Here is a 13,861-nt window from a genome sequence, read left to right as displayed (position 1 = left end):
TTATAGATATGGTTAGTAGTGTTCTGATCCTGGGCGCTGGGCTCACAGTGACCAGCATGGATTCAAAGCAATGCAAATGACGCAGCGGTAGACGGATAGCTTTAGATGCAAATCTACATGAGAAGACAGGTGAATGTTATCTGACGGTAGCAGATAAGGCCAGGCTCAGCTCTGGGTCATACGTGCGTTTTGTGTGTGTGTGTGTGTGTGTGTGTATGTGTGTGTGTGCATGCGTGTGTGTATGCGTGTGTGTGTATGCGTGTGTGTGTGTGTGTGCGCGTGCATGTGTGTGTATGCGTGTGTGTGTGTGTGCGTGCGTGTGTGTGTGTGTGTGTGTGTGTGTTTGAGGAATGCCAAGGTCAGGATGGTCAGAAGCCTGGTGGTCTGAAGCTTTAACTCCAGAGGGATTGGGACTCCTCGGATTAGGTATGGGGAGGGGGGGGTAAAGACTGTACACAGGAGGGGTTTTATTGGGAGGGGGGGGGCTGCGTGAAGAGGCAGAGGGGGAAAAAAGAGGGGGCTAGAGCAAGGAAGAGAAGAGTGGAGCGTCTGTCAGCATAGAAATAGCACTTGCCAGTGTCGCCAAGGCAACGTTGTCCATCCCTAAAATGCGCTACAACTGATCTGTTCATTAATCCGCACAGAGGGAGGGAAGGAAGAGGGAGGGGAGGGAGGAAGGGAGAAAGAGAGACACACACACACACACACACACACACACAGAGAGAGACAGAGAGAAAGAGAATGACAGTGACGGAGAAAACATTTCATCCACACGTTGGTTGAGAGTGAGAGAGAACTGATTGACAGACAGAAATCCCCGGAGGGCTGTCAGAAGCCGCTTTTATGAAACATTTTTGTGACCTTCAGCGTCAGAAACCAGTGTCATATCTCCTTTACATCAAAGCAACTGTAGTCCTTAGATACAATTAGCATCCAAGTCCGCTTCATTGTATCCTTCTGATGACGCAAGCCTTCATATGTCTGGCTGTTGTTGCTATTAGTCTGACCTTGAGAACTGGGTTTTACAGACGACACAGAAAGTGTTGACTAACTGGAATATAAATGCAAAGGCAAAAAATGCACAAGGTCCAGAGAAGAGTGAAAAATTACCTAAAATATTTGTGTCACGGCCATTAGTTGCCTTGTCCCCGTACTGTTGAACGTTAATAACCAGTAAAAAGTCAGCGACTTGTTTTCTAAGACACTTTATAAAAACAGAATAAACCGACTCTCCAGGTGCACTCTGTTCTGTCTGACAAGAACTTGAAGAAAAGAACACTTCACCAGCTGAGATCTGTGTGTCAAGTAGTGAAGGAGGAAGGAAAGGTAGAGAAAAAGAGAAAAAGAGAGACGGATGATTGAGGGGAGAGAGAGAGAGAGAGAGAGAGAGAGAGAGAGAGAGAAGAGAGAAACATTTCAAGAAAAGCTGCAGTCGTTTCTCAGATGGAAATGTTCTGCTATTGACATGAGACAAAGTCCTTACATCCCACCCAGGACCAAAATAAACAGACTGCAGTTTAACGGCAGATGGATGTGAACCAAACAGCTATATATCACTGAAGACAACGTGCTAATCCAATGCTACAGCACAAACCTGCTGAGCTGCACTCTTTCTCTCTCTCTCTCTCGCTCTCACACACACACACACACACACACACGTACATGTACACAGGAACACACAGTCTTTCTTTCTCTCTTTTTTCTTTCTTTCTTTCTTTCTTTCTTTCTTTCTTTCTTTCTTTCTTTCTTCCTATCTGTAAGTCTACCTGACTTTCTTTCTGTATGTCAGCCTGTCAGTGTTTCTTTCTTTCTTTCTTTCTTTCTTTCTTTCTTTCTTTCTTTCTGTATGTCAGCCTGTCAGTGTTTCTGTCTTTCTCTCTTTCTTTCGAACAATGACACTGCCCCTCCCTGCCTTTGTCTTGGGGTGCAGGATGGCCACTCTGATTCCATTTGACTGGTGAGGGGTTTCCCATGGCTCCTGCCCATGATGGCACACATCTCTCATCAGCCTGTCTAACTCACCATGAGTAATCGCCTCTTTCTCCCTCTCTCTCTCTCTCTCTCTCTCTCTCCCTCTCCCTCTCTCTCTCTTTCTCCGCACACAGCACATTTCCCTCTCTCCTCTCTCCATCATCTGAGCCTCCGTGGCCGTACGGATTGCCCCAGACGACTCATCGCTCATCGGGCCAATGGGCTGCCAGGTCCTGACGGAGCCCCCAAATGACCGCCTCTGAATGGATGAAGACTCTCTATTACTACAGCCTGTCTCAAGCTCGCAGCTTTAGGAAAGACATGATGTACCGCACCATGGATAATAAGCACATTACAGAAGCCCCTCCGCCAAGGGCAAAGTAGCACCTTACCTTGACCAGTAAAGAGAAAGGGAAAGAGAGAGAGGGAATGTGTGTGTACGTGCGTGCGTGCGTGCGTGTGTGACTGAGTGTGAACAATGGAACTAGAGAACAGTCCACAGAGTAATATCCTGTAAACAAGATTGACCTCCATGTCATGGTAAAAACTCAACAGCCACACACACATACACACACACACACACACAAAACAACTCACAGGCCTTTTTTTTTCTTAACTCCACGGCCGATAATTGTTTTGTTCTGTTTTTTTTTTTTTCCATCACCTTAAACACAGGGAGCAACAACGACTGTGAGATGACATTTAAATATTGCTAAATAACACAGCATCGGTATCAAAACAAACCGGGAGCCTCGGACCAAAGATCAATCACACTCTCTTCTGCCATCCACAACAACACAGATTCCTCAAAAACCGAAATTTGCCGCCGCTGTTTAGTTTAATGTAACGTAGAGGCACGATTTTCATATCCAATATCTCATTTTAATGGCGTATTTACTGAGACATACAACAATGAGTTCCACGGGGGCCTCTTGTGTAACTGCAGCCGTCGCTCTCCCCCATTAATCTATCCCTAATTACATTAAAGCATGTCTCTGCCAAACTGAAACATCCTCTTTCTGGCTCTAAAGCAGAAAACAAAAGCTTAAAGGGGAGGATGAATCTTACTAAATTCTTCCTTGGTACTTTTCATTCTTCCTGCTTATAATTACAGTCTTTGCTATTGTAGCTATTAGGGGCTGGGACGCAAAACCATGCCAGGGCGCTTGCGCTTGCTTGCGCGCACACACACACACACACACACATCTGTCACCCTCACAGTGGTAAAAATAACTGTTTATATCTGTTTGAGGGATCACAATGATTAAGAACACACACACACACACACACAAAAAAAAAAAACAAATCAAAAAAGAGGAACCCCTCTAAGACCTGGGAGGTTAAAGAAGTAGAAGAAAACAGAGCAGGACCACAGCATCATAGGGACACTATGGGACTTTGGTAGAAGCTGATGAGAATGTTGAGAATGGCCGCCGCTGCAGAGGTTTAGTATGTGTGAACTGTGCTCTCCTTGAGCTGCTGATGTTTTTTGGATTCAAGGAGACGGTAAAGAATGTTCTAGAACGTGTCATGCAGAGGATTCCTACCATAAAGCACTGATGTTATTTCAAAACACAGAGGAGAACAAAAAAAAAAACCCAAACTTTTTTTTCAAAGGAGTTTGGGAACTTTAGTAGGGTGGTAGCCACGCGCTAAACACCTGGACTCCTCAAAGTGTCATCACTTAGTTGAGAGACGGAGCAAACTGAGCTTGTTTTCATAGACAATTCATCTGGGTAATGATGCGTTACCTCTATTACACACACCATTAGATACCCCAAGGACTCACACGTCACCATGGTAACAAAAAGCATCCTCCTCCTCAAACTCCGCCGCTACGCTGTTCTAAATAGTGTGAAGTTCTTTCTGCCGTTGATGGTGTCTGTCGTGGGTCTCATAAAATGGTCGATGCTCAATTTTTTCCATTCCGGCTCGGAGACGTGGTGTGGATTCTTGGATCGGTGGAAGGCCGGAGGGAATTTTGGTGCCTGATGAGTGTTTGATGAGGATTTTGAGTGAAGTGCGACGCGTGACTGGGATGGGACTGCCAACGTCTGTCATCACGCTGTGTGGTATCGCGGCAGTTGGCATCCACCAGCGGAAAAGTCATTTTTAATCCCAACACACATACGGGTTAACCCTCTAAGTGGCAGTAATATCACTGTGAGCCACTATAGAGTATATGTCTGTGTGTGTGTGTGTGTGTGTGTGTGTGTCTATGCGTGCGTGTTTGGAGTTGATCCAAAGCTGCTGTTTTAGAAACTCCCCACTCTCTGAGTGTCCATTAACACAGCCCCTACACACATGGAAAAGGGATTTGGGCATAACAGACTTCCCGTCTGGCTCTGATATCTGTCTTAATCACCTTTCCATAAAAGAGAAATTTATAGAAGAACATCATGTGGCACATCACGTTGATGTGCTTCTCAAACATCCTCACGCTTTTTCAAAAAAAAAAAGAAAAAAAAAAAAAGAGGACACCAGTCAGAGAAATCGCTTCATGCATATTTCATAGTTAAAGGCTTTCTCTAGAATTAAAAAAAAAAAAAACCCAGAAAACTTTCTTCACATCGACCAGTAGGAGATTCCCTTTATGACAGCATGAGGGTTATGCTAATCGAGGCTACTTATTGAGAGGCAGAGAATCCAAAAGGCAGGTGATGGCAGGTAATAATCTCTTAGCTGAAAACTACTTCAAGGAGTGTGTCGCGCTGGGTTGAGAAATAAACAGTGCAAGTATTAAAGAAAGCATCTTCAGAACCGGTTCAGTGGCCTTCAGCTATTAAAGCACTGATCCTTGGATAAAAATTCTGACCTTTAAAAGGAGGCACCGTCGACCGTCCCTGAAGGACGGAGAAGGTTAGCGACGCACGTAATCTGGCGACGTCTCGAAACGATGTGAATTTTGACAGCGGGACTAGAAATAGTGCAGGGAGGGACGGGAGGACAAGGAGGGGGGGCGGGGGGTTGGAGGAACGACAGAGTGTTATTTGTGTGATGGATGGATGCGTGACTGTTTGACGGAGGGTTTTGTGAGTGTGTTAGAGTCGGGCCGTGTCATTAGCTATTTGGACGTGACATTCCTCTTTGGCTGGAGAGGAGGAAGGAGAGGCTTAGGGGTTGTCGGGCTTCGTCGCCTTGCCAAGAGACTGACTCCGACTCAACGCAATGAACTCACGAGCCGACTCCGCTGCTTTTAATCACAGGCCTGTCAACCAATAACTAAAGTAAGATGGAAAAGGTGTTCGTGGAAGTCACCACGTTTCATTGGGCACTGAAGCTCCGTTCCGGTGAACCTGGGAATCCTATTGGCTCCCGTGTATGGCTCCACAGCTTCTTCTGTGACATCACTGCATAAGTACCAAACTTATCACCGTACACCTGTGAAGCTGAACTTTGACTCTACAACTCTCTTGTTTAGGAGATTTGGAATGTTGTTGAATTTCACATTTGGAGCAAGTTGCCTGAACTTAGGAAGTCAGTGAGGCGTCAAAGCGCTCAAAGGGGTGGACAAGGTTGGCAGGAAACAGTTAGAGATGAGGCTTGTTATAGCTAATGTGATAAATGCAGCTTTGATGAGCAGTGGCAGCAGCAAATGAGCCAAAGACCCAGTTCTATTCAGCTCAGTTTGTCTGTTGACAAAACAGATGAGAGAGAGAATGAGCTTGGCCGAAAGAGAGCACTCCCCCAGACGCATGCACAAGACACTTTTCATTACCGTTCAAATAGATAACAACTTTTTTTTTTTTTTGGGTCAAGAGGGATATGTAGGGAAAAAAAAATAAAATACGACAAACAATAAAGCCTCTGTCAGCGTTATTTTCCGAAAATGAAATTGAGAGCTCCGCAAACAAAACAGTTAAGGGCAACAGAGCCACGGTGTTTGAGATTAAATTGTCTTCTTTATTGCTTGTTTCGTATGTGAACTGATGAAACAGCATGAATCACTCATGCTGAATACAGCCCCCTCCCACCCCCACACCCCCCCCCCAAAAAAAACAGGAAAAAACTGAGAAAAGTGATGGAAGACACACGCCGCTCGTCATAACCTGAAGGAAGTCATCGTCTTTACAGCCATTCACTCGGCCAGAAGAAGCTCAAATCATCTGTCGCTCAAATTGGAACATGTACATAAACGAAAAGAGATAAAGAACAGCTGGTAAGACACAGCTAAGAGGCACTGTGACAATATACGCTGATTTAGCGGGGGCCTCTCGTGTCTTACCGCTTAATTAATCATTTTCACGAACAGTTTTCCAGACGCAAACAACCGCCATCAGTTTAATAAAAACACCGCGGGAGATCACAATAAATTAAACAAAAGTACCATTGCATGTCAAGTTTCTCTTATACGCATAGTTAGTAACCGCACTAATGTGGCTTCGTTCACAACACAGCTTGGTAAACAACACACTAGTCGCATGTGGAAGTTGTTACATCTTTTGGTTGCATTACTGCTTGGAGGATTCATCATCATCATCATCATCATCATCATCATCTTTAGCTTGGCACCTGACGTCAAGCGCCCCCCCCCCCCCCCCCCCCCCCCCCCCCGCCGAGTGTTAGCAGCTTGAGAAGAAACAAAGAAGGAGGGGGAGAAGGAACAAGCGAGAGAACAAAAAAGAGAAAAAAAAAAAGATCTCAGAATCTGATTAATCTGTAGCTACTGTCTCACAGGACTTTCCCCTCACTCTCTTTCTGCTGTCCTTGCGTAACTTTTTGTTGTATCTTTAAAAAACAACAACAACAACAACAACAAAAAACATAACAGTTGCTTAGAGAAGCATCATCTCTCTTCTTTCAGCAAACTGAAGATTCATACGGTTTCTTGTAGCGAAAAAAAACCAAAAAACGTTTCGTATGTGATTTCAATTAATGTACGACCAACGTGTTCCGTCATTACCGCCGCCGTGGTTAACTCTGACTAATTAAATACTCTTCCGGAATTTAATTACTGCTCCATTCGCCCCCCGTTCAGATTTTTATGAATTATGCAAAGTGAAAGTTTGATAAGTCTTTCACGGTGTGTGGTTTTCCACAAGAGCTTATTTATGAGGAACATCAAGTAGCAAGACAATTAAAAGGCAGTGCAGAGATTTCACAAAGACAGTGAGTCACTATGTTTCTCGGAGAAACAAAAGGGATTTCTCCTTGGGCTAAACCACCGGAGTCAGCCTTCATTTGAAACCATCTGTGCCTGAAAGTTCATACAAAATGCATTCAGTCATCCCAGACCAAGGCCGGCCTGACGCTATTTACGATTTTTTCTTTTCCATGCGCTGGAGTAAGATTTATTCCGTATAACGGAAAGCAGATCTCTTAACTGAGAGCTGGACTTGGGAGACCACCAGCTCAAGGAGAAGAGATTCTCGAGTCTCTCTAGGAAGTCCAAGCTACGCTGTTTTCTGAGGTATTGGCCCGAATTCATCGAAGTCGAGCGTTCTGTTAAATCGTAAGGGGAAGCGCGGTCGCTATCGTTAATGACGTCACTGTCCTCTTCTTCACTTTATTATCCTACAGTCCATCTGATATGTCCTGATTTGATATCTCCTCATTTGACAAAGGATAAGAGCTGGGGGGGGGGGGGGGGGGGGGGGAGAATTATCACTAATCTCCTAAATCTCTTCCTATCTCATTTGTGAGAGAAAAAAAAATGTGTGCTCACATCCTACTTCTGTTTCGCTACTGTTGGAGGACAAAAAAAAGAAAAAGAAAAAGAAAAAGGTATCTATATGAAGGATCACGACATGACTCACTCTGCAGCATTTTATGGAGATTTTGAATCTGCCATTCTGTTAAAGAACTTAGAGTCTATCTATTGATTCATTCATCGATTCGTTCAGACTTGACTGCCAAGCGCCAGAGCCCCGAGGAAACATCTTCTAACTGTTTCCTTTCCAAAGTCTGTATTGATCTTCATAACGGCTGAATAAGTTTGACGAGTCTTAGCAGAGATGCTGCTATTTTAACCCCTTCAGTTCACACTTCAGCGCAGTGCTCATGAAAAAGAAAGAGTGTGTGTGTGTGAGAGAGAGAGAGCGAGAGAGGGGATGCCATTTTAGAGTTTGAGGTAAACACTTTGCTTCACTTCAGGTGAGAAGGGAATTTATGTCCAGTTCTGCTGACGCCATCATAGAATTTATTTAATTAATTTAGACTAGGAGCACTCCACAGGACAGTAGTCACTCCACAGGACAGTGGTCAGTCCACAGGACAGTGCTCAGTCCACAGCTGATTATGTCACAGGTACTTTGACAAATAAAACTCTCAAAAGTAAAAAGAACATCTGTCCTTATACACTGCATACAACAGTGATGAATACGGCAGGCGGGTACAGGCATCGGAAAAAAAAAAGAAAAAGAAAAAAAAAAAGGTAATTATCATTCGTTAGGCTCATCTGCTTACTTGACTTTGAGACGATAAAAGGCAAAAATCGGCTTACCTCGGTAAACCAGTGCAATTAATTGTAATCTAGTCTAATAGGAGGCCTCTTTGGCGTGCTAATGTGACTAATTACAGGAAAGCAGGAAGTGCTATTGACTTTGAGCTGCTGCCATTAGACCTTGATGAGTGCAGTGATGTGTACATCCTCACTGCTAACAAAAATACAAACCCACACACATACATACACACACACACACGGTGAAAATGTGCACCTGCTGTTGATGCTGGCCTGTCATTGGACTATGCCTATGCATTTATTGTTTTTCAGTGCTGAGAGGATGCGCATGCACACATGTGCATGAGCTGTTGGCATGTAAAATAAAGCTCACTCACAATCCGAATGGGACCCCAGACATAACTTGATTACAACAAAAACCACCGATTACACACAAACACACACATACACACACAGACACACACGCAAACTCTTCATCTGGCACTGCTAAGGGTGTGTGTGTGTGTGTGTGGGGGGGGGGGGGGGTATTTCAGTCATTTAAATCCATGTCTGCATAATCCTCCCTAGCGTTAGATATGATGAAAAAGCTTTTTATTAGGCTTGTGTCAGTTGTCGTATTTCATGCTTAGCTATTAGATTCTTGCCGCTCTACCCATTGGCACGTGTGATGAGAGATGTGTTCAGCAAAGCCTCTGTATCTCTCTATCCATCACTCTCTCGCTCTCTCTCTTTCTCTCCCCCTCTCTCTCTTCTCTCTCACGCTCTCCACATTAAGACTTGTATAATATAAGACTTTGAAGAGATGTGTGGCTCTAATGCACCTGAGGTAAATCACCGTTGGTTACGCGATGCAACAAATTTACGTCGTCGAGCATGATAGAGGTCAGGCTACCATGATGAATCTTCCATCTCTCTATTTTTCCCTCTCCCTCTCTCCCTCTCGCTCTCTCTCTCTCTCTGTGAGAGAGAGATGAGCTGTAATAAAACATGTTCGTCAACTTGTCTGCTGTCAGAAACGAGGATCGATGTTTGGCGTTTGACAGCAGACTGCTTTCTATGCTACCTCAGACCAGCTCCCTTTAACCATTTCCACACAGCTCAGACCCTCTAATCCTCACACCACGAAGCAAGAAGAAATGCCCCTACAGAGACACATGTAACGGAACCCACATACACACACACACACACACACACACACCCACACACACACACCCTGCTGACGAGCTTAACTGTAACATTAATGAAACCATGCCATGATATCATCTGTCAGAAGTACTTATATGGCAAGAGCGTGCTCCTATCTCTTCTGGAAAGCCTTTTTTGCATAAAAGGTAAAAATAAATAAATAAACAAATCACGTGGCGTGGAGAGTTGATTCCGGACACATTTGTCTCCTGTGCTCTCAGGACTGACAGGTAGTGGATGTAATAATTGCCCGGCGTCAGGAGCTAACACATACCTTTAGTGGGCTCTGTACGCTTGGGCAGGTCCAGCGTGTCGTAGTTTTTCTCATTGTCTCCATTTTTCCTCCCTGAGGAAGAAAAAAAAAAAAAAGAATCAAGATGGTGGCAATGAGGAGATGAAGATGGATGGCTCCATGGATGACTGTGTTTAGCCCATCCAAGTCAAACACACACACACACACATACACACAGACACTACATGCCTCTGATACTAACTTCAATTGGCGAACAACTCCATACAGGGACTCCCTTTAATAATGCAGGAGCTTATGTAATGGAGCAGAATGAACTAGAACATGATGAGCTAGTGACAAACACTCTACTTCACAACTGTTTGAAATTCTATGGCAATGACGGTCAGTGTTTAGCGGAAAATGGTGGGCTAACATGTTAACTTGTAATGGTCACCCATTAAAATATATATAAATATATATGTTTTAATATGTCTATTTTTTTCCGTTCCTTCCTTGTATTCTCATTTGAATGTCTGTTTATAAAATTGCCTTAATAATAAACAGTTAGTTGGAGGATGGGACTTTCAGACAGCCTGCAGTAAAAGAAAAAAACACGGGAAAAGGACTAAGGTCCCATCTATTGGCCTGCCAATCAGTTGGAGGTGTTGGTGGGATGGGACAAGTTTTTTTAGGTACTGCCAGTAGGTTAGGAGGAGGCAGAAGCGGCACAGGCGAGAGGCGGCATCATCTTTTGATTATGGTTGGACACCCTTTGTGTTGATACGGGTCGCACATGCGAAGGATTACTGTTTTTTTTTTGTTGGCGTGGACGCACGCAAGCGATCTTTTTTCACCTTTTGGTCCTTTTTCCTTTTTTTACCTTTTGTGGGGCAAAAAATCCTGGAAGCGGTCGCCAACCTGGTACAGACGGGTGAGACACGGGGTTTTTAAACAGGACCGCCGTGTCCCAATCGGAGAGGTGTAAGCGTATCATTGGTCGGTACGCTGCCGCGGGAGAGACTATTCAAAGACCTGTGCGCTTTGCGAAATTACAATGTATATAATGTAAATCATGAACTTTTGTTGGGGAAGTGTTGTATGATTGTATGGTGATGTCTGTTTGTCGGTCGGGTGCACTTTATAAAATAACATTAGCAGTCATTGGTACGCTCTTCTTCTTTCTTTCGGGATAAATGTATGGTGGGGGATTTATCGATCTGTAAACGGATAAATTCAAATCTGTTGTAAATACGGTCAGTTCAACGGAGGTTTGTGTGTATACTAATATGTATTGTGTTCTTACTGTGATTTTAAAGAGTACAGCATAGTTTTTGTTATCGCCAGCAGCTGTAGTATAGGCAAATAGTCCGCCCAGACCTTTTATGCGTTTGTAGCCCCTTTCTATTCGGAGAGATAGAGAGCGTTCGTTACAAACTAGCTTCATTTACTCGCTAACAGGCTAAATTTAGGCTGTGACACTATCACTTTATGGCATGGCAAAGAACTAGGGTTTTTTATTTCTTTGTTTGTTTGTTTGTTTGTTTTTAGCTCCTTTCACATTGACAGCGACATAAAGTGGAAGACAATCTATCTGTGAACAGGGAAAGGGATTTAATGGCATGTGAGTACTGAATAATGTGGGGTGAGAGGAATAGGGTCTGACAAAGCAGTGGTTTGAGATGAAAAGGAAGAGAGATGGTCACTAAAGAGAGACGTGCAGTGTGAGAAAAGAGAGGACTCACCTTGATTAAACCATTCCTCTACAGTTAGCCAACGTAGCAGCAGCAATGTCAAAAAAAAAGGGGGAAAAAAAAGGCAAATAGGGGAAGGAAGAGGGATGGTAAAAGGATGTGTGTATTAGAGAAGACAGAATCCAACTTGTCAACAATTTACAGCACATAAGAGATTTGGAAGTAAGAGAGAGAGTAAGAGAAAGAGTGAGTGAGAGAGCAAGAGAGAGAGAAAGAGAGAGAGAGTATAAGTGAGTGCGTGTGTGTTTGAGGTAAGACACCCCTGGGGCTGTGTTTAAGGAGTAAGTGACAGTGTACAGCACTGAGGGATTGACTGACACTGGACCTTTTTACCCATGACAAAACAAAACATGTGCGCATGCACACACACACACACACACACACACACACACACACAGAAACACAACCACAGCTACTTCAACACATTCATTTATAGCCTAACTCACGGGAAATCAACAGTAAAGTAAACCCACTGTAAAATGCTACAGTTTGTAGCTATGCTCTTAACGGCTTTTAGCATTTAGGACTAATCCAGCCCCCTCTAATTCAGAAAACAAATAGCTGGGTGTGCTAGCTGTCCGAACAGCTCTCCTGGAACACGCTTAATGCTTGTTGAGGAGGCAGTTTCTGCATTTACAGTTTTTAAAAGAGAGCTACAGGCCCATCAAAGTATCCCTCCAGGCCTACAAACAGAGAGATAAAACTTTTTTGCCACTGCATGTGCTGAAGCGTGGAACTTTTATTGCTCTATTGTTGTCTCCTCATCTAAACACATCTCTGTCCTTATTTATTCTAAACAAGGTTCCCCTCAAGACTTGGATGGGCTGATTTGCGTTAAGCTGTAAGAATTAATGAACTGCGGTTGACATGGGGAAAAAACCCTGAGGTTCTAATATTTTCTGGGTCCTGATTGGTTGAAAAGGCATTCATACACATGCGTATTCATTCTTGATATTGATGGGCTTTCTCACAGAACTGTGTCAGAATGAGTGACTCATTCACAAATGCCCTGATGCAGTGGTAAGAACATTAGAAACGGGGGGCGGGGGTGTCCTCTGCACCCCAACTTCAGATCTTCAACACAACACAAACGCACACCCCTCCGGGGATTGGGGAGAAAAGGGAATGGGAACAGAGAGATGACTCAGAGAAAAACAGAAGAAAGAGACACGCTGTATCACTCACGCGCATTCAAACATGAATCATTGACAATTTACACCAGTATCCAATAACAACCAACACGGCAAATATAGGCCATGCATGAGTGAATTGACTTTTTTTTTTTTTGGTTATACTCGTCTAATATAAAATCCTTCTGCTCCACCGTATTCCACATCAAGGCTTGACGGATTTACAGGTGTTGTCCACGTAACCCCAGGGGTTGGATGGGACACTGACCTTTGGCCTTTTTGCCCCCGAAGCAGCCGGCATCGTCCTTCTTCTTCCTCTGCGTGCCTGCAGATCCAGGTGTCTGCGCAGCCGAGGGATCCTGGAACTTGTCTGCCCCTGGTACCTCCTTATGCACGTGATAGGACAAGTTCCTCATGATACACACACAGTTCTCCACCGACTGACAGAGGAAAAACCCAGAGAGAGAGACAGAGAGAGAAAGACAGACAGAGAAAGAGAGAAAGAGAGAGACAGAGAGGCAGAGAGAGACAGAAAGAGAGAGAGACAGAAAGAGAGAAAGAGAGAGGGAGAGAGAGAGAGAGAGAGAGAGAGAAACAGAGAGATAAAGACAGAGAGAGAGTTAATCAAGTGCTCTTCAGACTCGTGACTTGGGTGTCTACATGGTTGGACCGAAAAACCTGCACTCATTCCTACACGGCTGCTTTTCAGGCGAAAGGCTCTCAGATAAGAGTTTAGGAGAAGGGGTTTGGGTTTAGGGAGAAGGAGCTGAGGGACTAGAGAGGGTTTTGGGATGGAGTAGACAGTGCCCTCACCTTGTTGTCCATGTCTTTCTTGCCCACGGCAGACTGTAAGGCGTGGAGAAGGGCGTCGACGAGTCCCTCACACTCTCTGAGCCTCCGACGAGCCTCCGCCCCATCTGAACTCACGTTCCTGCAACACACACACACACACACACGCGCGCGCGCACGCACCACACACAACACAGCAGTCTTATAGCAACAGTTCACAAAGGAGTTACAAGGTGTTACCATGACAACAGTGACTACAGCTGGATCACCATGACAACAGCAACGGGGTCTATGAGACCCACCATGCTATTTAATGACAGACTTTTTGTTTTCACTGACTGACCCTTACATCAGTCATTCATGTTTCAACTTCTCAAAGGGGGAAAAAAAAATGAGAGAGAAG

At 44.4% G+C, this 13,861-nt stretch overlaps 1 protein-coding gene across 1 annotated transcript in view; it reads right to left on the bottom strand.

The window, feature by feature from the left end:
* Positions 1-13,861, bottom strand: part of arvcfb (ARVCF delta catenin family member b) — an 85,839-nt gene that overhangs the window by 14,163 nt on the left and 57,815 nt on the right. Inside the window, exons 6-9 of the mRNA XM_030791191.1 lie at positions 13,483-13,600; positions 12,938-13,109; positions 11,531-11,548; positions 9,831-9,902 (exon numbers count right to left, since the gene is read on the bottom strand). Of these exons, the coding sequence (XP_030647051.1) occupies positions 9,831-9,902; positions 11,531-11,548; positions 12,938-13,109; positions 13,483-13,600 (380 nt within the window). The remainder of the gene's footprint in view (positions 1-9,830; positions 9,903-11,530; positions 11,549-12,937; positions 13,110-13,482; positions 13,601-13,861) is intronic.

This window comes from Chanos chanos, chromosome 14 (assembly GCF_902362185.1).
Source record: "Chanos chanos chromosome 14, fChaCha1.1, whole genome shotgun sequence".
NCBI classification, from domain to species: Eukaryota; Metazoa; Chordata; class Actinopteri; order Gonorynchiformes; family Chanidae; genus Chanos; species Chanos chanos.
This window is presented reverse-complemented; position numbering and strand designations above follow the sequence as displayed.